General features: G+C 42.4%; 1 protein-coding gene across 1 annotated transcript; it reads left to right on the forward strand.

The window, feature by feature from the left end:
- Nucleotides 1–335: 335 nt before the first annotated feature.
- On the forward strand, nucleotides 336–20,763 carry LOC143983252 (lysozyme g-like). Its single transcript, XM_077482721.1, has 6 exons — nucleotides 336–425; nucleotides 504–562; nucleotides 1,816–1,914; nucleotides 3,839–4,035; nucleotides 9,179–9,317; nucleotides 19,928–20,763. Exons 2-6 carry the CDS (start codon nucleotides 523–525, stop codon nucleotides 20,059–20,061), a joined length of 609 nt encoding a protein of 202 aa, XP_077338847.1. The 5' UTR covers nucleotides 336–425; nucleotides 504–522; the 3' UTR covers nucleotides 20,062–20,763.
- Nucleotides 20,764–23,236: the final 2,473 nt, after the last annotated feature.

The following is a 23,236-nucleotide window of genomic DNA, read 5'->3' on the forward strand; positions in this document are numbered from 1 at the left end:
ACCATCTTTGGTGTTCTTTTCAGTTTGATGTGGATAGCACAGATATCCATTCTGATATTATTAAAGAAAGGAGAAAAATAATTAGGTTGAGAAGTTATTCAAATAAAAAAAAAATACTGCTATAGCGGGATTAGTGAGGGGGGGGGGGGAAGAAGGCAGTTTTGCAACAATGGTGGACAAAAGGCTCCTATGTACCTAGGAGGATGTGGAATGCGGAAAGTGGAAGGTTATAACATCTATAGTACTAATGCAAACAATTTTGAAAGACAGTATTCAAATGGTTTTTACAAAATTTCCCAACAATTTCCTGGAATCAGATGCATTCATTGTAAACGGCTAAGCCAGAAACCACACCTCTACTTTAAACAGCTATAAAACGTACTTCAAGCTTCCTTCCACATTCTGCACAGCACGACGACTGAGAGGTATAATAGCCAGTGATTCTAAACAGATATTTTAGATCAGGTCTAGGAATGCTGCATTCATGTTTTTGTTTCTTCTAGGTATTTTAAGAACACAAACATGAGTTTTTTTACAATTCTCATTCTTTCCACTCTGGCCGGTAAGTACACTAAAATTAGAAAAATTTAGAAATTCATCTATGTTTTCGTTTTCATTTGTAACCAAATATGGAGAAGTCTACAAACCTTAAAATGAAAAAACAAAATGCATTATTACTATCGATGATACTGACAGAAGGAACCAGCTAAGGCATAGTAATAGTAACAGTTGTAGTCTTGGCTTGAACATGAATTCTAGTCAGGGCACAAATAATTCATCACACATACTAAATTTTTACTAAAGCAATTAACAAGGTGCAGTAACCTTTAGTAACTATTCAGAAGAAACTGATTTGCTCTGCACACCTGAACATTACTGCTTTTTGCATGATGTTAATCATCTTAGTATAAAAGCCCCAAGATGTTTTCTACCTTTTAAGGTCTGCCAAAGATCAGAGTATAAAGGACATCATGATTGAAACTTTTTAGAAAGTCAAAACTAGGAAAAATGCACATTAGTAGGGCTTAGGGCCCTTGCTGCCCCTCTGAAAAGCAATCTGTGCTACATCCCTTTTCAGGGAGCAGTTGACAGATGGCTGAGAGGCGATTGTTGCGTTTGCTTGTGACACTGCCCATCAAACTCAACAGGGTGGTCATTAGTGTTTATTAATTCATTACACTAGTCCTAAATGCATCAACTGGATCAACTGTTATAGAATTATTATTATTATTATTAACGATTTATATAGCGCCAACAGTTTACGCAGCACTTTACAATGTATAGGGGGACAACACAATTACAGTACAATACAAATGGGACAGGAAGGCCCTGCTCGTAGAGCTTACATTGTAAAGAGAGGGGGTGGGGGTACAAAAGGTAATAGCTGCAGAGAATGATTTGATGGGGGTGGCTCAGGGACAGTTAGGTGGGTGTGGGATAGGCTTCCCTGAATAAATGAGTTTTCAGGGATCTCCTAAAGGTGGACAGGGTAGGGGTTGATCGGACAGACTGGGGCAGGGAGTTCCAGAGGATAGGAGAGGCTCTGGAGAAGTCTTGGAGGGGAGCGTTAGAGAGGAGGTAACAAGGGAGCTAGAAAGCAGGAGGTCCTCGGAGGAGCGGAGGGGACTATTTGGGTGATGGATAGACAGATAGAATTGTAGTATATGGAGGTTTTCAAATTTTTTGTTCATTTTTTTTCGATTGGTTCATCTAAAAGATGGACATGTCTTTTTTTCAACCTGACCCTGTAACTAAGTACCTTTGAGCAGTATAATCTCTAACTGGCGATGTGACTGTGTATTCTTTATATTCTAGCCACTGTATACACATCTGGAAACTATGGGGACATCAATAAAGTTCCCACGACTGGTGCATCTTGTGCAACAGCCAAACAAGACAAACTAAAAGTTTGTGGTAAGTTTATTACTGATTTGAATGTAGTGACTAATGTCCTGTACACACGGTCGGATTTTTGTACAGAAAATGTTCGATGGGAGTTTTGTCAGAAATTCCAACCGTGTCTAAGCTTCATCGGACATTTTCCATTGGAATTTCTATTCTTCTGTTGCTTTACAGTCCCAAAGCAAACAGAGAGGAGTACACATTCATAAGGCACACCGCAGTGCTTTATAAATGTGCTAACGTTTTTGTTTTAGTTATTTTACGTGGTACAACTGCAATAATTTAATTCCAAATAAATAGGACCCTAAGTGAATGAATAAAGCTGTTGGTGACAGCACTGATGGTGCTATAAACTGCCAGATTTGCAATCTATTAACAAAATAAATGGTAGACCAAAAATATTGTTAGTAGAGCTAAAAGAGACCTGTGCTGACAAAATATGTAGGCTACAATTGCTGCACTCCCCTTTTGAAAATGATCATTTTCTGTTTGATGCAAAGACTTTATGAGTCACTGGTCTTCATTTGCTAATGACTTGCAAAGTATTGAATACAAGGACAGCATCTTCAGAAAGAGATCAGCAATAGCATATTATCTTAGTACATTTCCTTTTAATCACCTAACCGTATGGTCTTCAGGGATCACTGGGGTGAGTTCCTAGCCTTGCACACCTCAGCTGTCTATTTATTGGCTGGAGGTTCACATCAAATTAAAGCCCAACTCTGGAAATCTTGAAAATGATCTCTTGCAGTGGGGCTGCACCTGCACTACAAGGGTCAATTGCTTGTTTAGTCTAGGGGTGGACTGTTCCTTGGCATCATCATATCCAATGCAAGGCTATGAACCTTGCATTGATCTTGATGAAATCAAGACATTGGACTGCTGGAGCGTAGCGGAGAAGACAGGGATCGGTCTAATGCCGCGTACACACGGTTGGAGAATCCGTCGGAGTGCGTCTTATCGGACCGTGTCGTCAGATAATCTGACTGTGTGTGGTATGCATCGGACTGATTCCGTCCGAATCTCCGTCGGGCCCAATTTTCCAACATGTTGGAAATATTTCCCAACCAACTGGGCCGTTCGGACGTAATCCGATCATGTGTAGAGAATTTTGATCGGACCAAGTGCCACGCATGCTCAGATCAAATTCCTACATCAATGCTATTGGCTACTAGCCTGAATGTAGTCCCATCGTAACGAAATTACGTCATCACGTTCTGAAAGATCGAATTTTTCGACAACTTAGTCCGACCGTGTGTATGCAACAGTTTCGGACACAATCCGTCAGACTAAATCTGACGGACAAAATCCGACGGATTTGGTTGGCAGAATCTCCACCCGTGTGTACAGGGGCTAACAGTATGGTGGACCCAGGGATTGGGTTAGTAAATCTACTTTAACAAGTCCGACTGCAGAGGATGACTTTTAAGTTTTCTAGCGTTTAACATTAAGTATCCGAAGGGCTAAAAGGTTGAGCAATAGCATGAATTTTGAAACTAAATAGAGATTGCCTTGCTAGGACAGATAAGACAGTTACAATGAAGTAACTTCCTACTGGTGACCCAGAAAGCAATCAAATTCTGACAAAGCTACCAACTCTTCTCCGCTCTATCAAAGAGTAAAAAAAAGAGAAGTTTTGGCTGAGGTGCACTTTACCTGTAATATTATGGCCTTAGGCCTATGAATATGAAATGTTGTTCCATGATATTTTGACACTATTTCTATGATGTAAATTATAGCAAACATTTTCTACACTTGTGAAATATCCTGTCACTTAACATGCACAGTCACTGCCATTGCTACAAAAGTGCTTAAAGGAGCTGGTGCTGATTCATTCTGCTATATTTTACCAACTTCTGCTCTATTAGGTTTTCGTTTTATTTTCAGCAAAAAAAGATCACTACTGACATATTTTCATCTTTTCATTGTTATAAAGGAGTAGAGGCTTCAAAAAGGCTGGCCCAAAATGACTTGGGACGCATAAATAAATACAAGAGTAAAATTATCTCAGTGGCTAATCAAAAAAAGATTGATCCATCTATAATTGCTGGTATTATGTCTCGGGAATCACGTGGAGGAAGCGTTCTGAAAAATGGTTGGGGCGACCATAACAATGGCTTTGGCCTGATGCAGGTACTAGGAACTTGTTTTTTAATGGAACACATGAAGTAGTGCTGCCATTATTCTATATCTTTATTCATTATGGTCACTGTGTGCTATTTTCATATGTAAAATTGCATTTTGTATGTGTACATGGGTTTATACATAAGCAAGTAATAAGATGTAATAATAATGCACAAGGATTTGTAAGTTCTAGCAGGCAAGGATACTTCGTTCTCAGTGTCAGTTAGAGAAAATGCTGTGGTTACTCCCGCTTATGAATGTAGCAGCGGACCAGAAAATTGACACTCCCAGAAGTGTCAGATTTTGCAGTTCTCCAGGTGGTACTTTCTCTTTACTAGAGTATGAGATTGGTGGCACGGAAGTTGCCAGGAGGGGTGAATATTATGTTTCTTCTTTGAAGGGAGTCCTCTATTTACACTATATACACATTTTTTATTGCTGGTCAGTACACAAAGTCAGCAGTAGACCAAAAATGACCATGCACTACAAGTGATGCTTTAAACACATACACACAAATACATGCGGACCTACAAATCTGGACAGATTGTCTATGTATATGACTTAAAGAGGAGAGGCTAATATACTAAGGGCTTGTTTACATATGCAGCCAAACAAGTGAAAAAACAGGCGGTTGAGCCCCGCAAATCCCAAGCAGCAAGTTAACATGGCCAGTGGTCATGTTAGTACAAATCACTACAGCTGTGGCACAGAGAGTATTATAAAGCCTATCATGTTTGTCAGGTAGTACAACTTCCAAACATACCCAATTTAAGTGCATGGGACTTTGCAGAAACTGCTCTGCAACAGAAACGTATGCATGCAGTGCTGCAGGCTTTCACTAATTAAAATAAAAAAATTTCAGTCAGAATGGAGTTCCCCAACCTCCGGGACTAGTCCCTTGCCCACCACTCACAGCTGTCACTTTCACACACAGAAGCTTTGTTTCTTTGTGTACAGGTGATATGGTCCTCTACCGGCGGTTCACAAGCTATTTTCCCGGCCGTGCACACCTTTCCCGGCGCTCTGCACAGAGCCCTCCCTGCCCTGCATGATCACTATGAGAGCAGAGGAGGGAGGGACCATGGGATATGCACAGCAGCTCCAGTGTCCATGAGTCAACTACTCTGAAGCCTGCGTATGCAGCCTGTACAAACTATAAAAATGTAAGTTGTAACTGTCCCTCTCCTCTCCATGGTACTGGAGGAGAGGGGATTTGGGTGAGAAGGGACACTTTGGAAAGGTGTGTTTGGGAGAGAACTCTGTGCTTGGGGGGGGGGGGGGGGGGGCAGTGCTGAGAATTTTGGGTAAACTGGGCTGTGAAATATGCACTTAACTGTCTCTGCCGTCTATTCTCTGCTAATGGTCTTTGTTGGACCCACACCTTCTCCTGAGGGTCCGTTATGCTTTTATATTTCCTCCTGTTCAGTTCATTCATATGTCCAGACATAGGGTACTGCCCATATGTGGGGTACACCGTATTTACTTTATGTCACCTGTTAAACAAAATAGTCCTATGTCCGAAGTAACATCTGGCATATATGTAACTAATGTATATATAAAAAAAAAAAAAAACACCAAAAAAAAAATTCAGGTCTTTCACTACCCTGTTTCCCCCGAAAATAAAACCTAGGGTGATTGTCGGTGTTGGCTGCAATATAAGCCCTACCCCCCTAGTTAAAGTCCTTATAGGTCTTATTTTCAGGGTAGGGCTTATTTTCGGGGAAACAGGGTAGGGCTTATTTGGAGGGTAGGGCTTGTATTGCAGCCATCACCGACAATCCCGCTAGGTCTTATTTTTGGGGAAACAGGGTAGTTACCTACCAATCAGTCACTTACTGGTCAGTGTATGGGCAGATATGAAAAAAACAGTTCCAAACAAATAGGGAACAGAAAACACTCACCGCTCTCCCCTTTTTCTCTTCACTTCTTCTCTACTTCTCCTTCCCCTTTCTCCCTCCCCCCCCCCCCCAAACCTTTAGAAGAACAGTAGGGTCTGCACAGCTCTGTCCCTGTAGCCTGTCCATAAGACTCTCTCTAGCATTCTGCCATTTCAAGTTCCGGAAACCCTGGGAGGGCCTCACTTCGGCTCCACTCAGCTATCCTCGGCTATTTTCGGCTCTGTTGAATCTCCGCGAAACTACCTCCTGCCATCCCTGAGTACCTCTGAACTCTGGCTCTGAATATCCACGGGCAACCACGGCTGCCTCTTCTGCCAGTATTCCCCTTCTTTCCTCTCGGTTTATCTCCCGGGGGGGGGGGGGGGGGACCAACACAAGTACTCTCCATATCCCATGATCTCCTTGCACACAGCGGCCAATGTCCCAGTGAGAAGGAGCAGACTGAGGATCGCATGGCCAGTGAAGGGGGACCCTCTCTCAAATCTGCACAGCAATCACCGGGACGGAGAGACACTCCAAGGAGGGCAGATTTGAGATGGACATACAGGACGTGCAAGACGGAGATTTAAACTTCTTCATTAGGCCTTTTTTTTAGACCTGGAGCTCCTACGGCATGCTCCTGTCCAGCGCCATTACTAGACTACTCCCTCAATTTTTTTTTGATCACTTCAATGTAAACATCCCTTGTAATAGGAATGGTGCGTGACAGGCCCTCTTTATGGAAAGATGTGGGGTCTATAAGACCCCACATCTCTCCAGGCTAGAAAGATTGAGCTAAAAAAAAAATTACAGATCTCTCTCTTTCTTTCCAGCCGAGATCTCGTCTTTGTTTACTTCTGCCGGCCGGACATGAAGTCATAGCATTGCATCCGGGCCTCTGACTGTCATAGAGATGACTGGGGACCACTGGAAATCTCTAAGATCTTCGTCCGGTGGTGGCGGATTCTTTCTCCAGTGTTCTATCAGAAAGCTGCTACCCATCAGAAAGTGCAACCAAAGTGACGTCATGGCCATAATGATACACCCACACCCAACTGCAGTAAGCCTACAGCCTGAAGTTTCCAAGCGACGTCTTTTTACCCCCCACCGGAGTCTTGCATTTTTTACCAGTAAACGGACATTATATAGTGAAATACAGGATTTAGAAATCTGTCAAACTATTGAATTTTAAAAGCATCGGTCTTCAGTCAGATTAGCAAGCCTGTGAGATCAGCAGGCTTGCTGATGTTTTTAAAATTCAACTTCAAAACAGTCACACGGACTTCCAAATACTGTATTTGACTATATAAAATTCAGTTTAGTGGTAAAAGTAAGTGTGAACTGCAAGACTTCGGTGGGTGTAAATAGATGTCCGCTTGGCGACTTCAGACTGTAGGCTTACTGCGGACGAGTGCAGGTGTACCAAGAGGTCCGCGACGGAACATCACTTCTATTATATATTCTGATGGGTAGTGGCTTTCTGACAGGACACCAGGTCACCAATCCCGCGGGTGAGCCAGTAGAAACACCGGAGGGTGGCGGGGGGGTGATCTCACCTCCCGCTGCCTGTAAGAACGATCAAGTGGCTAAACTGCCACTAAGATTGTTCTTATGGTGCACAGAATTGGCGGATTTAAATTATGATATCTGAATGATGCCTGCATCTGCATATCCCCACTGAAAAAATACGTCATATGTCCTTGGGCTGGAAGTGATTAAATATTTTAGCTCTGTTTTCTGCTATGTAAACAGGAACACATCTGCTCATCTCATCAGTACTGCTCAACTTTCCTAGTCACACCAATGTTCAATATTTAAGATTTTGAGGGATTAATATTCAACTTACTCAAGGACTAGTGATATATAAAAGCACATCTTGGGCCAATGCTTATTGCTTCTAATGTAGTAATCATGAATCCCTAGTCTACCCTGTCAAATGCTTTTTCGACATCGATTGACAGGAAAAGAACTGGGGACTGTTCTCTATTTACTTTATGCAAAAGATGGAATGTTCTCATCCCATTTCCGTCCTAGGATGAACCTTACCTGATCTGCATGTCCATATTTGGTTAATACATAATTTTATTTGTGAATATTTACTTGTTAATAGAGGTATACAGGAATTAAAGTGGTTGAATGAAAAACAAAGCATATTCTTCTATAGTGTGTTCTTGCCTCATTCCAAAGCACCTAGTGAGATTCCTTTTTGATCTCTCCTCCTATCACCTATTTCCTTATGGTAGTTTGTAGATGGGGGATGCCATTCCCATCACTCAGGTCTCAGATTACACTCAGCTCCGCTATTCATGCTATGCAGTGCATGGCATCAGATTCCTGCCCCCTGTCTGGAGCTGGGGAAAAAGCCTTTGATCTGTGTGTTTTAGGAGGATGTAGAGAAAAAGGGGTGGCAGATAAACAGGTACAACTTATGTAGGAGAATTTGGTTAATCACTATGTATCACCTGAGACTAGTTACTTCAGTGGATTTATGTAAGGGTTTACATTCACTTTAAAGGGACGTGTTTACTTTTTTTCTACTTATATATATTCAAAAGCTTTTCTTTGTATTCGGTCTAAAGTTATAGATGTGCAGCCTTTTGATCCATAAAATATGTATATGTGTATGCTATGCTATATTTTTGATGAAGGTCATAAAATGTCCATTTGTTTACCTGATATTTCAGTCCTTAACCCCTTTACAACCATCTGGAGTATATGTGTGGCAGTAAAAGGGTGGGCTTTTATGCCCACACGCTGCACATATGCATCCCTGGGTGCTGTTGGTTATGTGCTGAGGGCCCACTGGCAGCACAAAACCGAGTTGTCGCAGACAGGTTTAACTCCGGACTACAGACCAGTATCTGGCAGGACCAGCTTCTAATTATGTGACATTGCTTATCTTCCCACCCAGGATCATGTGATAATGCTGATCTTTCCCGCTCCCTGGGCATTCCAAAGAGTTTAAAGGGACGTGGGGTGGGAGGGAAGGAGTTAGAACCCCCCCCAACCCCCCCCTAAAAAAAACACAACAAACACCCAATCACCTTTTTGAAAATTATAACACTTCAGAAAAAGTTCCTGCTTTACCCAGCTTGTAATAGCTAAACGGCGACATATCTTTTCTTCTGTTGTCTACATGTTCCCATTACTTGGGTGCTAAATTGTAACAAAGTGGTTTCTTCTTTTCTAGTGACTCATGTTATTAACATAAATAATGTTGTATAATTGATGGCATTGATTAAATCTGCTTATATAAATTGCATTTACTTTGGCAGGTTGATAAAAGGTACCACACACCTAAGGGAGCCTGGGATAGCGAGACACATATTGCTCAGGCAGCAGATATTTTCATTTCAACATACAATCAGGTTGAGAAAAAATTTCCAGGGCAATCCAAAGAAAGGATACTGAAAGGTAAGAACATATGTAACCTGTATTAAAGAAAAAACTAAATGCATTGTCTGCATCACACTCTTGGTTAAAGTGGTTGTAAACCCTTACAAACCCTTACAAACCACTTTGACCTACAGGTAAGCCTAGATTAAGGCTTACCTGTAGGTCCAATAAATATCTCCTAAACCTATACGGTTTAGGAGATATTTACAAAAAGACAGCTACCGCTGTCTACGGCGCATGCCGCGAGTGTCGGCTCCCGTGAGCATGCACAGGAGGGATGTCATCGCTGCTCCGGCGAATCACGGGAGCGGCGAGACCCAGAAGTCACTCCGGGATCCATGGCAGCAGCGGACATGAAGACGGAGGACCGCTTCGGGGGCTTCGTTCTCTGGTAAGTTATTCATAATGAGCTACTTTGCTATGCATACTAGCTCATTATGCCTTTGCCTTGCAGGTTCCTTTTTTTATTTGATTTTTCAACTGCCTTTACTTCCTCTTTAAGGGCCTGTGCACACCAGCAGCTGAATTAGAATGAGTGATGTAAATAGCACATGCACTGCTTCTTTTTTTGGTAAACTTTATTGAATTATCACAAAGTGACATTTCATTAAGTTCTATTGGCCGCAGCATAGTGTGATGTGGTGGATTGTGTTGCCACACTGCACTGAAAAAAAAAATACTGCATGTCATATGGTTTTCAGTACTGCAATGTGGTTGTGTAAACTAGAATAAAATCTCTAGACCAGCCTTTCTCAACCTTTTCAACACAGAGGAACCCTTGAAATAGTTCTTTGGTTTTGGGGAACTCCTGCTAAAAATCTACAACTCATGATACACTAGTGTGATGGTCAGTGGGAAGAATGGTCCTTATCCTTGTGGTCATTGGGAAGAATTACCTCCTTACAGATAGCTAAGAAGATCAATGGTGTGAGTAGGAACTTATCTGAGAGGCAGAAATTTCCCAATGCTTACGGAACCCCTAGCAACCTCTGGAGGAACCCTAGGGTTCCATGGAACAATGAGGAGGGAGAGCCCCCTTAGAGCTGAGGCTCTTGTGCATATTGCTGGATCAGGCTTAGGTAAATATTAGGGGTGGCTGCTACACAGAGAAGGTTTTATACTTTCATGCATAGAATTCATGAAGATAAAAAATCTTCAGACTTTACAAACATTTTAAGGTAAAGAATGTCCCAGTAGCAGTATTGCCCCCCCCCCCCCTCCCAAATGCTTAACTAAGTCCTTATCGATCTAGTGCTGTGTCCATTTTCATCTCTCCTCTCTAGCTGTGTTCATAGGACACAGAGGCAACAGCGGTTCTTGCTGCTGTCAATAAAAACCTGTGAGCCGAGAGTGGAGGTTGGGCTGAGCCAGGCTATGTGTGTCTATGGATGTAAACACAGCACAGTTCAGGTGCAAGCCTACACGTCTACCCAATAGCAAGTGGCTTGCTCTTGGAGCAGACACAAGAGGAGTAACAGAGAACACCGGTGGGGGGGGGGGGGGCCCTAGAAGATTAGGTTTGGGGCCGCTCTAGGCAATACCATAGCTCAGAGCAGGTTGGTATAATATGTTTCTTATTTTAGGTAAAAAAAAAAAATATCCTTTAAATCTGCTTTAAGAGTAAGGCCCCATTCGCACATGCAAATGGGACCATTATCCTCAGCAGGCTAGACTGGGGAGGAGGTGATGTGGGTAGAGAATCCAGAAACTCCAGGCTCAGCCTCACACCTTCTCTGCATGTCCCTGCAAAGGTGAAATAGAGGAGCAGGCAAAATGGGGCAGTAGGGGCATACTATTTGTGGTGGAAGAGTTGCTAGCTGGAAGAAATGTGCAGTGTCTGGGATTCAGGGGTTCTGTGACAGGGATGTAGGGAGGTTAAAAGTAATATGTACAAGGCAGTGCAATGTAAGGGGGTGCTGGGAGACGGGAGGATCAGAATCAGGGGTACAGGGAAGTCAGTGATGGGAGGTGTTGAGTGTCAGGAAAATGTCAGGGTGCAGAATGCCAGAGGTACTCACCTGAATATCAAAGCTGTCAACTGCAGGGAGAGTCCTCTTACAGAGTGCCTTCTGTTATGGGCAGGCTTCTGGACCGCAGAAGCCACTGATCAAGATAAGTGAAAGAGAGTTTAGTTAGCATGGGGAGGGAGATCATTAGGACTAAATTGTCTCAAATTATATTTGGCCTTAAGTCCATCTTCAGACATATGTGTTATGGTAATTTGTGTTTTACTGCAACAGCAACACAAGGCACTCTTATGCACAAGTACAGTAGGCAACGGACTTGCATCATATAGAAAAAAAAAACACCAGAGGGGGCCTCCATCTAGGTGTACAGATTTTATAAAAAAATTATAAAAGACAATAAAAATGCACTCGCTAAATAAAAGTAGATCAGGGCTTGTCATAGACCCATATAGACCTCCATAGGATCACCATGAGGCTGCATAGCTCAGCAGGCATGTGGCTGGTAGAAGCAGTTCTTGATGGATGTGCAGCTGTCAGGCTTCAGTCTGGAACATAAGCATCAGCAGCTTCCAGAAGTGGCAAGATGGCTGCCGGTCCAAACAGCATCTCTCTCAGATGGGTGATGACAGGAAGTGGCGGTGGATGTGACCCAAATGTTTCAGGGCAGACAGTAGGGCCCCTTTATCAAACCATAGGAAGGAGATTGGCCAAAGAACAAGTCTTTATTTGCTGTGAAGATTGGGAAGGGGTGGGAGTAGGAGGCCAGTACTAATAACTCTTGTTTAACCAAAAACTAGTGTTAGAAACTGCATGCTAATTGACCCTAGAGTGATCAATACTGTCCATACTCAAAAAACGAAGAAATACAATTGGAATAAATAATTAAAAGAGAAAGACAGACATGTTCTAATGATGATTAGATACTAAACGGTTCAGTCTTATGATTGTGCTTATGAACGTATCAATGCTTAGATGGCAAAAATTTGGCACCAATAAATAGATATACGATAGTGTGCAGAATAGTCAAGTGTAACATATAGAAAATGAAATGGATCAATGGCAACCATCATGTAAACTATGAAATAATGGGAATGCTTAGTGGGGTGTGCGGAACAGTTAGGTGCAAAAAATAAAAATAAAAACTCCTGGGTATGTTTTTTTTTTGTCAGATTGCGGCACAACACTTTTGGCTAGTAGAAGCAGTTCTTTATGGAAGTGCAACTGTCAGGCTTCAGGCTGGAACATAAACATCAGCAGCTTCCAGAAGTGGCAATCTTCAAGTAAAATAAGGTGAAGATGCTATTTTGCATATGGTGATTGAAAGATAGTTTACAGTTTTTTTACTGTTGTGTGGTAAGGGAGGTTGTAATAGCAACCAATAGTAAAGTTTAAATGAGATCATGATGGAGTGATGATACCAGTGGGAGTTTAGATTACTGCATTTATTAATTATCCATTAAGGCCATGGGGGCTGAGAGTGTTTAAGGTTAAAATCCAGAATGTTTCACGTTCGCAAAGCCTATTGAATTGTTCTGCCTTGGTACAGTTCGCTGGAATACTTTCTAGTACCCACACTCTAAGCAATCAAAAACAACAAAAACAATGGGACATAGAATAACTTTTTCCATTCTCCACCTTGAAGGATCTTTTTCTTATGATCAACAAATTGACACGTTAAGCACTTGGGTTTTCAGCATTGGAAAATGCCTACCAGATTATGGAGGAAATGTAAAGTAATGCTACCCATGGAGGCTGCTATGGGTCTCCCTGGGGGCTTAACTGGGTTTTTGTGAGCTTTGGATATGTAATAATAATACTATATGTGTTTTTTGTAAGTCACTGTAACAATAATGAATACGGCCTATCGTTTACTTATGTTAGTGACACTCAACCCTTGGTGTTCCTTGATCCCACTTTAAGTCATTGCGGTGCCAACATATTATCCCAAAAACATTTTAAACCCACCACAGGAAATGTCACCACCCAAGGTGGAAGAAGAATATTCCCAGTAGTGAATTCCAGTGATTACGCCAGAATTGTACTTTAGACGCTGACTACATCTTACAGAGCAAGTTTCTCAAAGATAATTTCTCCGATAAGGGATACCCATCCGATTTTATTGAAGAAACTTTCACTTCACATCTGGCCGAACAGACTCCGATACAGTTTATCACACAGTATCACTCTGGTTTCCGATACATTGGAATGTCTTGCAACAGGACACCATATTAGGACCCATGATTCCCAACAAACCCATATTCACATACCTGAGTGCCTGCAATTTGAAACGTTGTATTGCTCTGGGTAAGCTTGCAGCACTATCAGAAAATAAAAACACTACAGTGTACCTATATTTCCTCTGTAATCTGGTAAGCATGTTCCAATGACAAAAACCCAAGTGCTTAAAGCTTCATGTACACTGCTGCTGGTAAACAGACATTTATTAGCAGTTGGGGGGCCTTTTTTTCAGCTGCCCCTGAACTCTCCTGCATGTTATCTTATCACTACATGTACACAGGGTGTTTATAGTAGTTTCTAGGCAGTTAAGTTTAGAAGCATTTTTTGGAAAGCAAAAAAATGCATTCAGGATGGCTGTTCAGAGGCATTTGAAACACTAAACGCCTATACCAGCTTGTAAATGTGGTAACTCGCATATAGCTGTGTTTCGTTTGCAGACGTTTTTAATTTTTGACTATTTGAAAAAATGTGGCAAAACGGACATTTTTAAATGTTGGTTACCATCTGTCAAGTTAAATCATTCAGGAGAGGTTGTAAAACGTCCCGTGTACATTAAGCCTAACATGTCTGTAGCACCCTGGTGTTTAGGCAGGGTTGCTCCTACATTTACCTGCCAGGTATAGCTACCTTGGCACTTGTTGGGGATCAACTGATTTCGCTCTAAGTCTGTAATTGTTACAATTTTGCCACTAGGTGGCTGGGCACTTGGTGACATTAGATAAGACGAGGGCAATGCAAGGTCAGATTATGAGTATATGGGGTATCTCAATGGGCAGGGGTTTTCTTAAATCCCTTGGCCAGCTGGGAGAACCTATATATTTGGGTGGAGTCAGGTATTCACGGTTCTGTGCCACCGGGACGGTTGTCTGGGTGGATGTATGTTGTACTGTCCAGGCTGCTAGGCCAGGGTTTGGGCCTATCCCAGGCACATCTGGCTGCTAGGCTGTCTGAGGGCCTATCTAGAAGCAAGAGAGCAGCGTAGGGTTTGGGATTGTGGCTTGCAGTCCAACCAGAAGTGATGGTTCCGCCGGCAGGAGAACCTGTTGTGGTTAGAGGTAGAGGGGAAGCTGTCGCCACTAAGGCCTGATTCACACCAATGCAGTTTATTGTTTTTTGCATTTTGCAGATTTGCACTACAGTCCATTTAACATGGTCTCCTATGGAACACGTTCTGTAGCACAAATCTACAAAATGCAAAAAGCACTAAAAATGCATAGGTGTGAATCAGGCCTAAGGGACCGTTCACATTATTACCAGGGACCACAGTGAGTAACTGAAGCAAGTACCTGATACTTGCAGAGCAGCCTTGTGTGTCAAGCCATGTACCGAGTAGGCCACTGGGGTGAAGCTTAATAAGTATCTTGAGTGCCAAGTTAGGGACCCAGCATAGAAGAGGGGGTGACACTTGAGGAAGATACTACAGTGAAGATTGGGAGACTTTAAGGAATTCAGTGGCAGTGAATCATCTAGTCTAGTGTGAGAGATACTGGGTGCTCAGTGGGTTGAAGAACTACAAGAAGTGATTGTAGTGGAAGTGATGGAAATGTTACACCTTGTGTTAGAAACTGTTAAAGACTATTGCCATAGGAGACAGTATTGCTACACATGCAGATGCGGCATCTTTCTGGATGCCTTTCCCTAAATGGCTGTCCTCCTGTAGAAGTCTCGGAGTCTGCCAATTAACATTGCAACTGCCTAAGGGTGTCCTGGCCCTAACCATCTCTCCCAAAGTTCTGTACAAGAGAAATAAAATCTCTTTGCATTCAAGAAGTGTCTGGCTCCCATGGATCTACCTTGCATCACACCCACTATGCCTCACAATCCACTCTGTATGGAAGGGTGACAGAAGTTCTTGGCTCTAAATTCTCATTAGACTAGAGGAGGCCTGGGACCTTGCTACATGTCAATTTGTTGACCATAAGAAAAAAATCCTTCAAGTTAAATGGAAAAAGTTATTCTATTTCTCAATTGTTTCGCTGTTCAACTGAGTTTGTTTATTTCTTAAAATGTGCATGTGGGTTATTGTATGTTGGACGTACCATTAGAGCACTCTGAGCTAGGTTCGGTGAACACAGTTGAGCCATAGAACAAGGCTCTACCAACTACAGTATATCCAGGCACTTCATTGAGGTCCATGAGAAATCCACCCAGGGTGTTAGAGCGCAGGTACTAGAAAGTATTCCATCAAACTGTACCAAGGCAGAATGGTTCAATAGGCTTTGTGAACGTGAAACGTTTTGGTTTACCTTAAACACTCTCACCCCTTGCCTCAATGAAGAATTAGAACTAAATACAGTAATGTAACCTCCTACTGTATCTCACTCCATCCTGATCTCATTTAAACTTTACCATTTCCCTATGGGTTGCTTTTCACAGCCTCGCTTACCAAACAAAAGTAAATAAACTGTAAACTATCACTATCACCATTATGCAAAATAGCATTTCTGTCCTATTTTACATGAAGATTCCCATTGTGCTGCAATCTGACAAAAAATCGATACCCATGAGCCTTTTTTTTTTGCTATACTTGACTGTTCTGCACACCATATAAGCATTCCTACCATTTACACTGTAGTTTACATCAGATTTCTATTGTTCCGCAATGACTTATTTTTCTATATGTTGCACTTGACTGTACCATACACTATCATATAGCTGTTTATTGATGCCAATTTTTGCCATCTAAGCATTTATACATGCATAAGACTGACCCATTTAGTATCTAATCATCATTAGAATGTGTCCTTCCTTTCAATTATTTATTCACATAGTTTTTTTTGAGTATGGACAGTGTTTGTCACTCTAGGGTCAATTAGCGTTATGTATCCCCTTGCTCCTTCCTTCACATGCAGTTTCTAGCAATAGTTTTTGGTTAAACAAGAGTTAATAATACTGGCCTCCTACTCCCGCCCCTTCCCACTCTTCACAGCATATAAAGTTATATAAACTTGTATATAAACTTGCATATAAACTTGTACTTTGGCCAAACTCTTTCCTATGGTTTGATAAAGGGGCCCTCCTGTCTGCCTTGAAACATGTAGCCACATCACCTCCACTTCCTGTCATCACCCAGCCGAGAGAGATGCTGTTTGGACCCGCAGCCATCTTGCCACTCCTGGAAGCTGCTGATGCTTATGTCTCAGCCTGAAGCCTGACAGCTGCACATCCATCAAGAACTCTGCTTCTACATGCCACATGCCTGCAGAGCTCTGCAGCCTCACGGTGATCCTGCTGTGATGTATATGGGTCTATATATATATATATATATATATATATATATATATATATATATATATATATATATATATATGAGTCTATGACAAGACTTGATTCACCTTTATCTATTGAGTGCATATTGTCTTTTATGCTTTTTTTTTTTTTAAATCACTACACCTAGATGGAGGCACCCTCTTGTGTGTGTGGTTTTTTTTTTATGTGCATTAGGATTTCATGACCTAATCTGAGAGGAGCTATATCCATTTTCCTGGCGTTCCCTGCTAATCTCCTGGCCCTTTTATATGCCCCCTTTAATAACGGTTGGGTTCCAATCAGCTTATTCTTTTTCAATGGACTTACACCACATGTGTCAATATGCAGGTATGAGTTTTTTCCCCTTGCCGTACACTGGCAGCCCATTCTTGATTAAATCTTAACCCAACACACATTAACATGTTTGTTAAATCTCTAAATTAATGGTCACTGCCACCCCCTCTATTATAGGCAGGCATACCACACTATGAAATTTACAAGCCTTGTTTTTAGAAAAAAACTTAGTGTGGTATGCCTATAATGGAGGGGCTGACAGTGACCATTTTAAATTTTTTTTTTTTTTCAATAATAGCAGCCGGGGCGTAGGGGGGAAGGTTGGGATGGAGACAGAGACACAAACATGGAGCTAACAGGTAGGGAGGAGGGGGTGTGGGGAGAGAGGAGAGCAGAGAGGACAGCTGCGGATGACAAAGGGACGTACACAGACCACAGTGGTCAGGGCTCAGCAGCCCTGATTTTCGTGGGCAGGGCAGAGAGGTGGATACAGGAAGTGGCAGGATTTTTTTTTTACAGTTTAGAGGGGGCAGATTACATAGCACAAGCGCTGTGCTGTTTAATCTGCTTTAAGGGACCAGGATCTGAATTTTATTTTTTTGGGGTAAACAAACACTTTATCTTGTATGTTGTAGCACACCACAATGGGATGGCATGGTATGAAGGGGCTTTAATGTTTTAATTTGTTAGCAATGTGATGTGTGATCTGAGGACTTGAGGACTTGGGAAGGTGCTTCTGAAAATGACAGGTAGTACATGCTTTCCATGTACAGTATGTTTTAGGAAACATCCAGCTCATTAAATATGAGCAGAAGTATAGTTTTTGAGGTCATGGAAAATATTTAAAGCAGTTCAAAGTTTAATAAATTGGACGCGTTTAACTTTTTAAAAGACGCAACAGACAATATATTGAAAAACTCATGTTTACAGTAAATGCCTTATGATGGATCTTAACCACTTGCCGACCAGCTCACGCCGATACATGTCGGCAGAATGGCTCTCCTGCGCAAACTGTACATTAGTCTGTAAAAGCAGGATAGTGGGCGTGCGTGATCTATATTCACCGACGGCCCGCGATCACAGTGATGAGAGGCAGAACATGTAAAAATGGCATTTCCCATTCTGCCTAGTGACATGACAGGGATCTACTGCTCCCAGTGATCAGGAGCAGTGATCTGTCATGTTTCAATAAGCCCACCCCCCCCTACAGTGGGAACACACATAACCCCTTGATCACCCTTCGCGTTAACCCCTTCCCTGCCAGTGTCATTTTTACATTGATCATTGCATTTTTATAGCACTGATCAATGTAATACAAATTATAAGTACAGGCATACCCGACTTTTAAGTACACAATGGTGAGAGATGAGGGGGAGGAGGATTCAAATTTTTCTTTTTTTTTTTCTCTCTCTCTCCTTGTTTATCTCTTTCTGCCTATATAGAGGCAAAACCAGGACTTGTTCTTGGAAATGAAAAATAAATGGTGTTTATTTTGTTAAGAGATTGAGCATGTAACATGTTAATTACTATCAATTATGTATAAGAATCATGTGAGAATCATGTCGTAGATTAACCAGCAGATTATGTGTTCTTTAACCACTTGCAACCCGCAATATAGCAGAATGACGTCAGCAAAGTGGTTTTAATATCCTGAGTGGGCATCATATGAAGTCCTCAGGATATTAAAGAGGAAGTAAACCCTGATGGGTTTACTTCCTCTTTGATTCCCTGCAAAGGTAAAGCATAACGGACTACTATGCATCGCATAGTAGTCCATTATGTGTCACTTACCTGACACAGGAGCCAGTGAAGTCACCGCTGTACCCTTGTGTACGGAGCCTCCATCTTCTCGGTGGGTCTCGCTGCTCCAGCGCTGTCATTCGACGAAGCCGCAATGACGTCGCTCCCGTGCATGTGCACAGGAGCCGCCACTCACGGTGTATCGCTGTTGACAGCGGCACGCTCAGTGCCCTGCTCACCTCTGTCTACAGCGCAAGCGCCGTAGACAGCGGTGCCTGTGTTTTGGCAAATATCTCCTAAACTGTATAGGTTTAGGAGATATTTCTTGGACCTACAGGAAAGCCTTAATCTAGGCTTACCTGTAGGTCAAAGTGGTTTGTAAGGGTTTACAAACACTTTAAGCAATTGCGCACCCCCGGGGGCATTCATCGTGGCGATCGTTGTTGCAGGGTGTCAGTCTGACACTCGCAACACCGATATAGCTAAAGATTCTCTGACGGAGACTCTTTACCACGTGATCAGCCGTGTCCAATCTTGGCTGATCACAATTTAAATAGGAAGAGTCGATGTCATCCAATCCGATCTCCCATATGGATGGGGAACAGATCCCCCATCCATCTGTTTTTAAAAATCGGATGTCGGCAGGTGTCCGTTTTAAATCCGCTGCTCCATAGAAGGCAATGAATGGTCTGATCGGGTCCACCTAATAAACTGACAGGCAGACCCAATCAGTCTGCCAATGTGAAAGGGGCCTCAAACAGTTCATCTGTTGTCTTTTCTATAGCAGGTACCTCCAAGAATGCCCATCAGTTTATTTCTAATGTTACTCCCAGAGCTTCAAAACCAGGGATTGCTTATTACATTTGATGTCTAATAGGTAAACACAGGGTCAGGGTGCAACCATACAAGCTCTTGTTGGAATTAGCAGAATGGCAGGGTATCCCCACTCAAATCCCATATATGTTATTTTTACAGATTAAGGCTATATATGTATAGAATTCTCCTTCGTCTTTTCTGGAATGAATCAGCTCTGGCCTCACAGACCTATTGCTTGTTATAAATGATAACCTGAATTTATGTAATTAACACTCATTACACTAAATTAACATGTGTAACCTAACTGTTACAAACTTCTTGCAGGGGCTATTGCTGGATACAATACCGGTGCTGGAAATGTGAGGGACCTAAATGATGTTGATCGTCGCACAACTGGAAAAGATTATGGCAATGATACTGTTGCACGAGTGCAGTTCTTCAAAAGTAATGGATATTAAAGCTTAACTCCAGCCTTCATGCTTAGTCTTGCACAGTTGTACAGGATCCTCTCTATAATTGCTTGCTCTGATTTCACTGCACACTGTGAGCTTCTCATCCTACATAAACTGTATATGGTTAATTAGTATTGTTCACTGTCATGCATAGGTTATATCCCCAGTTCATGCTGGACATCCATCCAGCATCGTTCATGCTGGGCATACGTTCCTTTAGTTCTCCTGGTATCAGAATATGTTGACTGTAACCATCACCTATTTTTTTTTTCTCTGGTATACCAGAAATGATTCCAACTTTACAATTTGCACAACTCTCTGGTGAATCTTTTCAACTTTATTTGCCTGATGCCAATGCCAATTGTATATGATATCTGCAATGTAATTCATTTCTTTATTTGTCTTAAAGTTGATGTTTTCATAAAATTAAGTGACCCACCCTTACACCTCAATAGTAGTGTGTGGATTTTACATTTATTTGCAAACGTATTTAAACAAAACCTTGTTTTTTTTTTTTTTTTATATAATTGTATCAAAATCCAGTTGAAAATGCCCTATTCCTGGCAAGCAGAGAAAAATGTATATTGTTCACAAAATGCACTGGAGCCAAAACTGTTAGAACTGCTTTAATTGTATGCCTGAAAGACTGCAGTTACAGCAATATCGCCATTATTAAAGTTGTGTTAAATGTTTGTTTATTCTTTTAAATTTTAGTCTTTGTTTTTTTCACATATATTGCAGATATCAGGATACAGCTCAAATCACTTTTTTTTTTTTTTTTAAACAATGTCTTTAAGCCTAATATAATTTTTCCTGATAATTCTTCTTTCTTTTTGCTTCTGCTCTGAAAAAAAATCTAATAAAATGAGTGTTTATGAAAGCAATCATCTAGATGTGCTAATTTATACATGTGTGCATTTTTCTCCAAGTACTGGTTCAGTTGTGAAAAATTTGAAAGGAAAACTCCCAGGGGCTTTTGCGCAGCTTACAAGAAATATTATACTTGTTGAATAAAAAAAAAAAAAAAAAAAAAAAAAAAAAATATATATATATATATATATATATATATATATATATATATATATATACTTTGGTATTCCAATTGATATAAAAGATCAATATAAACAGCAATAACAACATAAGCTCTGGTGTACATAAAAAATATACATGGTGGATGTCCGAAGGACACTATCATTTAAACAATCCACAAGAAATATGTCTCTGTGAATGTTAATGTTTACAAATACTCCAACGCGTTTCAATCATATTTTGTTTGCGATCTTCTTCAGGGGGTGTGGACATCTCTAACACATCAATACATAATGTTAGCATTAACATTTGCAGGAGGACAGACCTGTATATACAGCAGGGGCGGACTGACCAGTCGGTCACTCGGGCAGGGACTGAGGGCCCGTAGTCAGGGGGGCCCCATGAGTGGCCCCTCATAGCACCCTCAAAAATTGCACTGAGGTATTGGCATACAATTCACATTATTTCTTTTAAATAATATTGTACCTGCTGCTACTTGGCTGAGGACTCTTTGTAGAGGAGGGATACAGCCACATAAGCCGCTGATGTTTAGTTAGTCCCGGCTGAGAGAGGGGCAGATTGATTCAGAATGTTGTGCAGAGGTGCTACCTTTTAAAAGCCCGCCTGTGTCACGTGCCTCTGCATCTGGCACGAGAAAGAAGAGGAGAGAAGAGAGGGTGGAGCAGAAAGAATGAGAGCCCAGAAGCAAGGAAGGTATGGTCACAGCTGAGCTACAGGCTGTTTCCTTGGTAGACCGCGGGGGAGGGAGCAGAGCTGCTGTAGGCAGAGAGCTGACTGAGTCTGCAGTGCTCATCATCTGACAGGAGAGGGGGGGAGGGGGGTTCCCAGTTCTGCAGGCTGTGCTCCTAGGAGGAATCAGGATGGTTGATGGCTGTTCTTTTTATAAGGGAGCTGATTGCTGAGACTGGGGAGGGGGAGGGAAACTCCACTCTGTGGTCCTGTCATTTGATTTATGTCAGCAGCATGCAGCCTGATCTGCTGCAAGAGGAAGCCTGTCCTGTGATCTTGGCACTCTGATTTGCCTTGGACACTGCAATCATTAGACTGCCGCCCCCCCCAGATCAGGAGTGCCTGATTTACAGTAGCCAGTGCTAGACTATGCTGTGCCCTGGGCAAGCCCAACCCCCACCCCCTTAAAAAAAATCAAAATTTTTTAAAAACAGCAGAAAATGATCTAAATTAAAGCGGTTCTTCACCCTAAAGGGGAAGTTCCGCTAGTATTATCCCTCCCCCCTCCGGTGCCACAATCGGCACCTTTCGGGGGGGAGGGGGGTGCAGTTACCTGGATAATCCAGGTAACTGCACCCACTTCCGGACAGACCGCCGCATGGCTCCGCCCACCGCCGCATGGCTCCGCCCCCCCCCCCCGTTGTGTTCTGGGAAGCACACAGTTCCCAGAGACACAGCGGGGAACCAGCGCAGCGCGACTCGCGCATGCGCAGTAGGGAACCGGGCAGTGAAGCCCTCATGCTTCACTTCCCGATTCCCTGACAGAGGATGGCGGCGGTGCCTGCAGCGAGACGAGCGATCGCTCGTCATCTGCCGCCGACATCGCTGGAACCTGGGACAGGTAAGTGTGATTTTATTAAAAGTCAGCAGCTGCAATATTAGTAGCTGCTGGCTTTTAATATTTTTTTTTTAGGTGCAGCTCCTCTTTAAAGACACTCCATGAATTCACCACACCCCCTATACTCACAACACACTCCATGCGTTCCCCGCACCCCCTATACTCACAGCACACTCCATGCATTCCTCATACACCCCCTATACTCACAGCACACTCCATGCATCCCTCATACACCCCCTATACTCACAACACACTCCATGCATTCCCCGCACCCCCTATACTCACAGCACACTCCATGCATTCCCCGCACCCCCTATACTCACAGCACACTCCATGCATTCCTCATACACCCCCTATACGCACAACACACTCCATGCATTCCCCGCACCCCCTATACTCACAGCACACTCCATGCATTCCTCATACACCCCCTATACTCACAGCACACTCCATGCATTCCCCGCACCCCCTATACTCACAACACATTGCATGCATTCACCACTCCCCCTATACTCACAACACACTCCATGCATTCCTCGCACCCCCTATACTCACAGCACACTC

The sequence above is a fragment of the Lithobates pipiens genome, unplaced genomic scaffold (genome assembly GCF_037356315.1).
Source record: "Lithobates pipiens isolate NorthernLeopardFrog02 unplaced genomic scaffold, aLitPip1_a1.2 Scaffold_16, whole genome shotgun sequence".
NCBI lineage: Eukaryota > Metazoa > Chordata > Amphibia > Anura > Ranidae > Lithobates > Lithobates pipiens.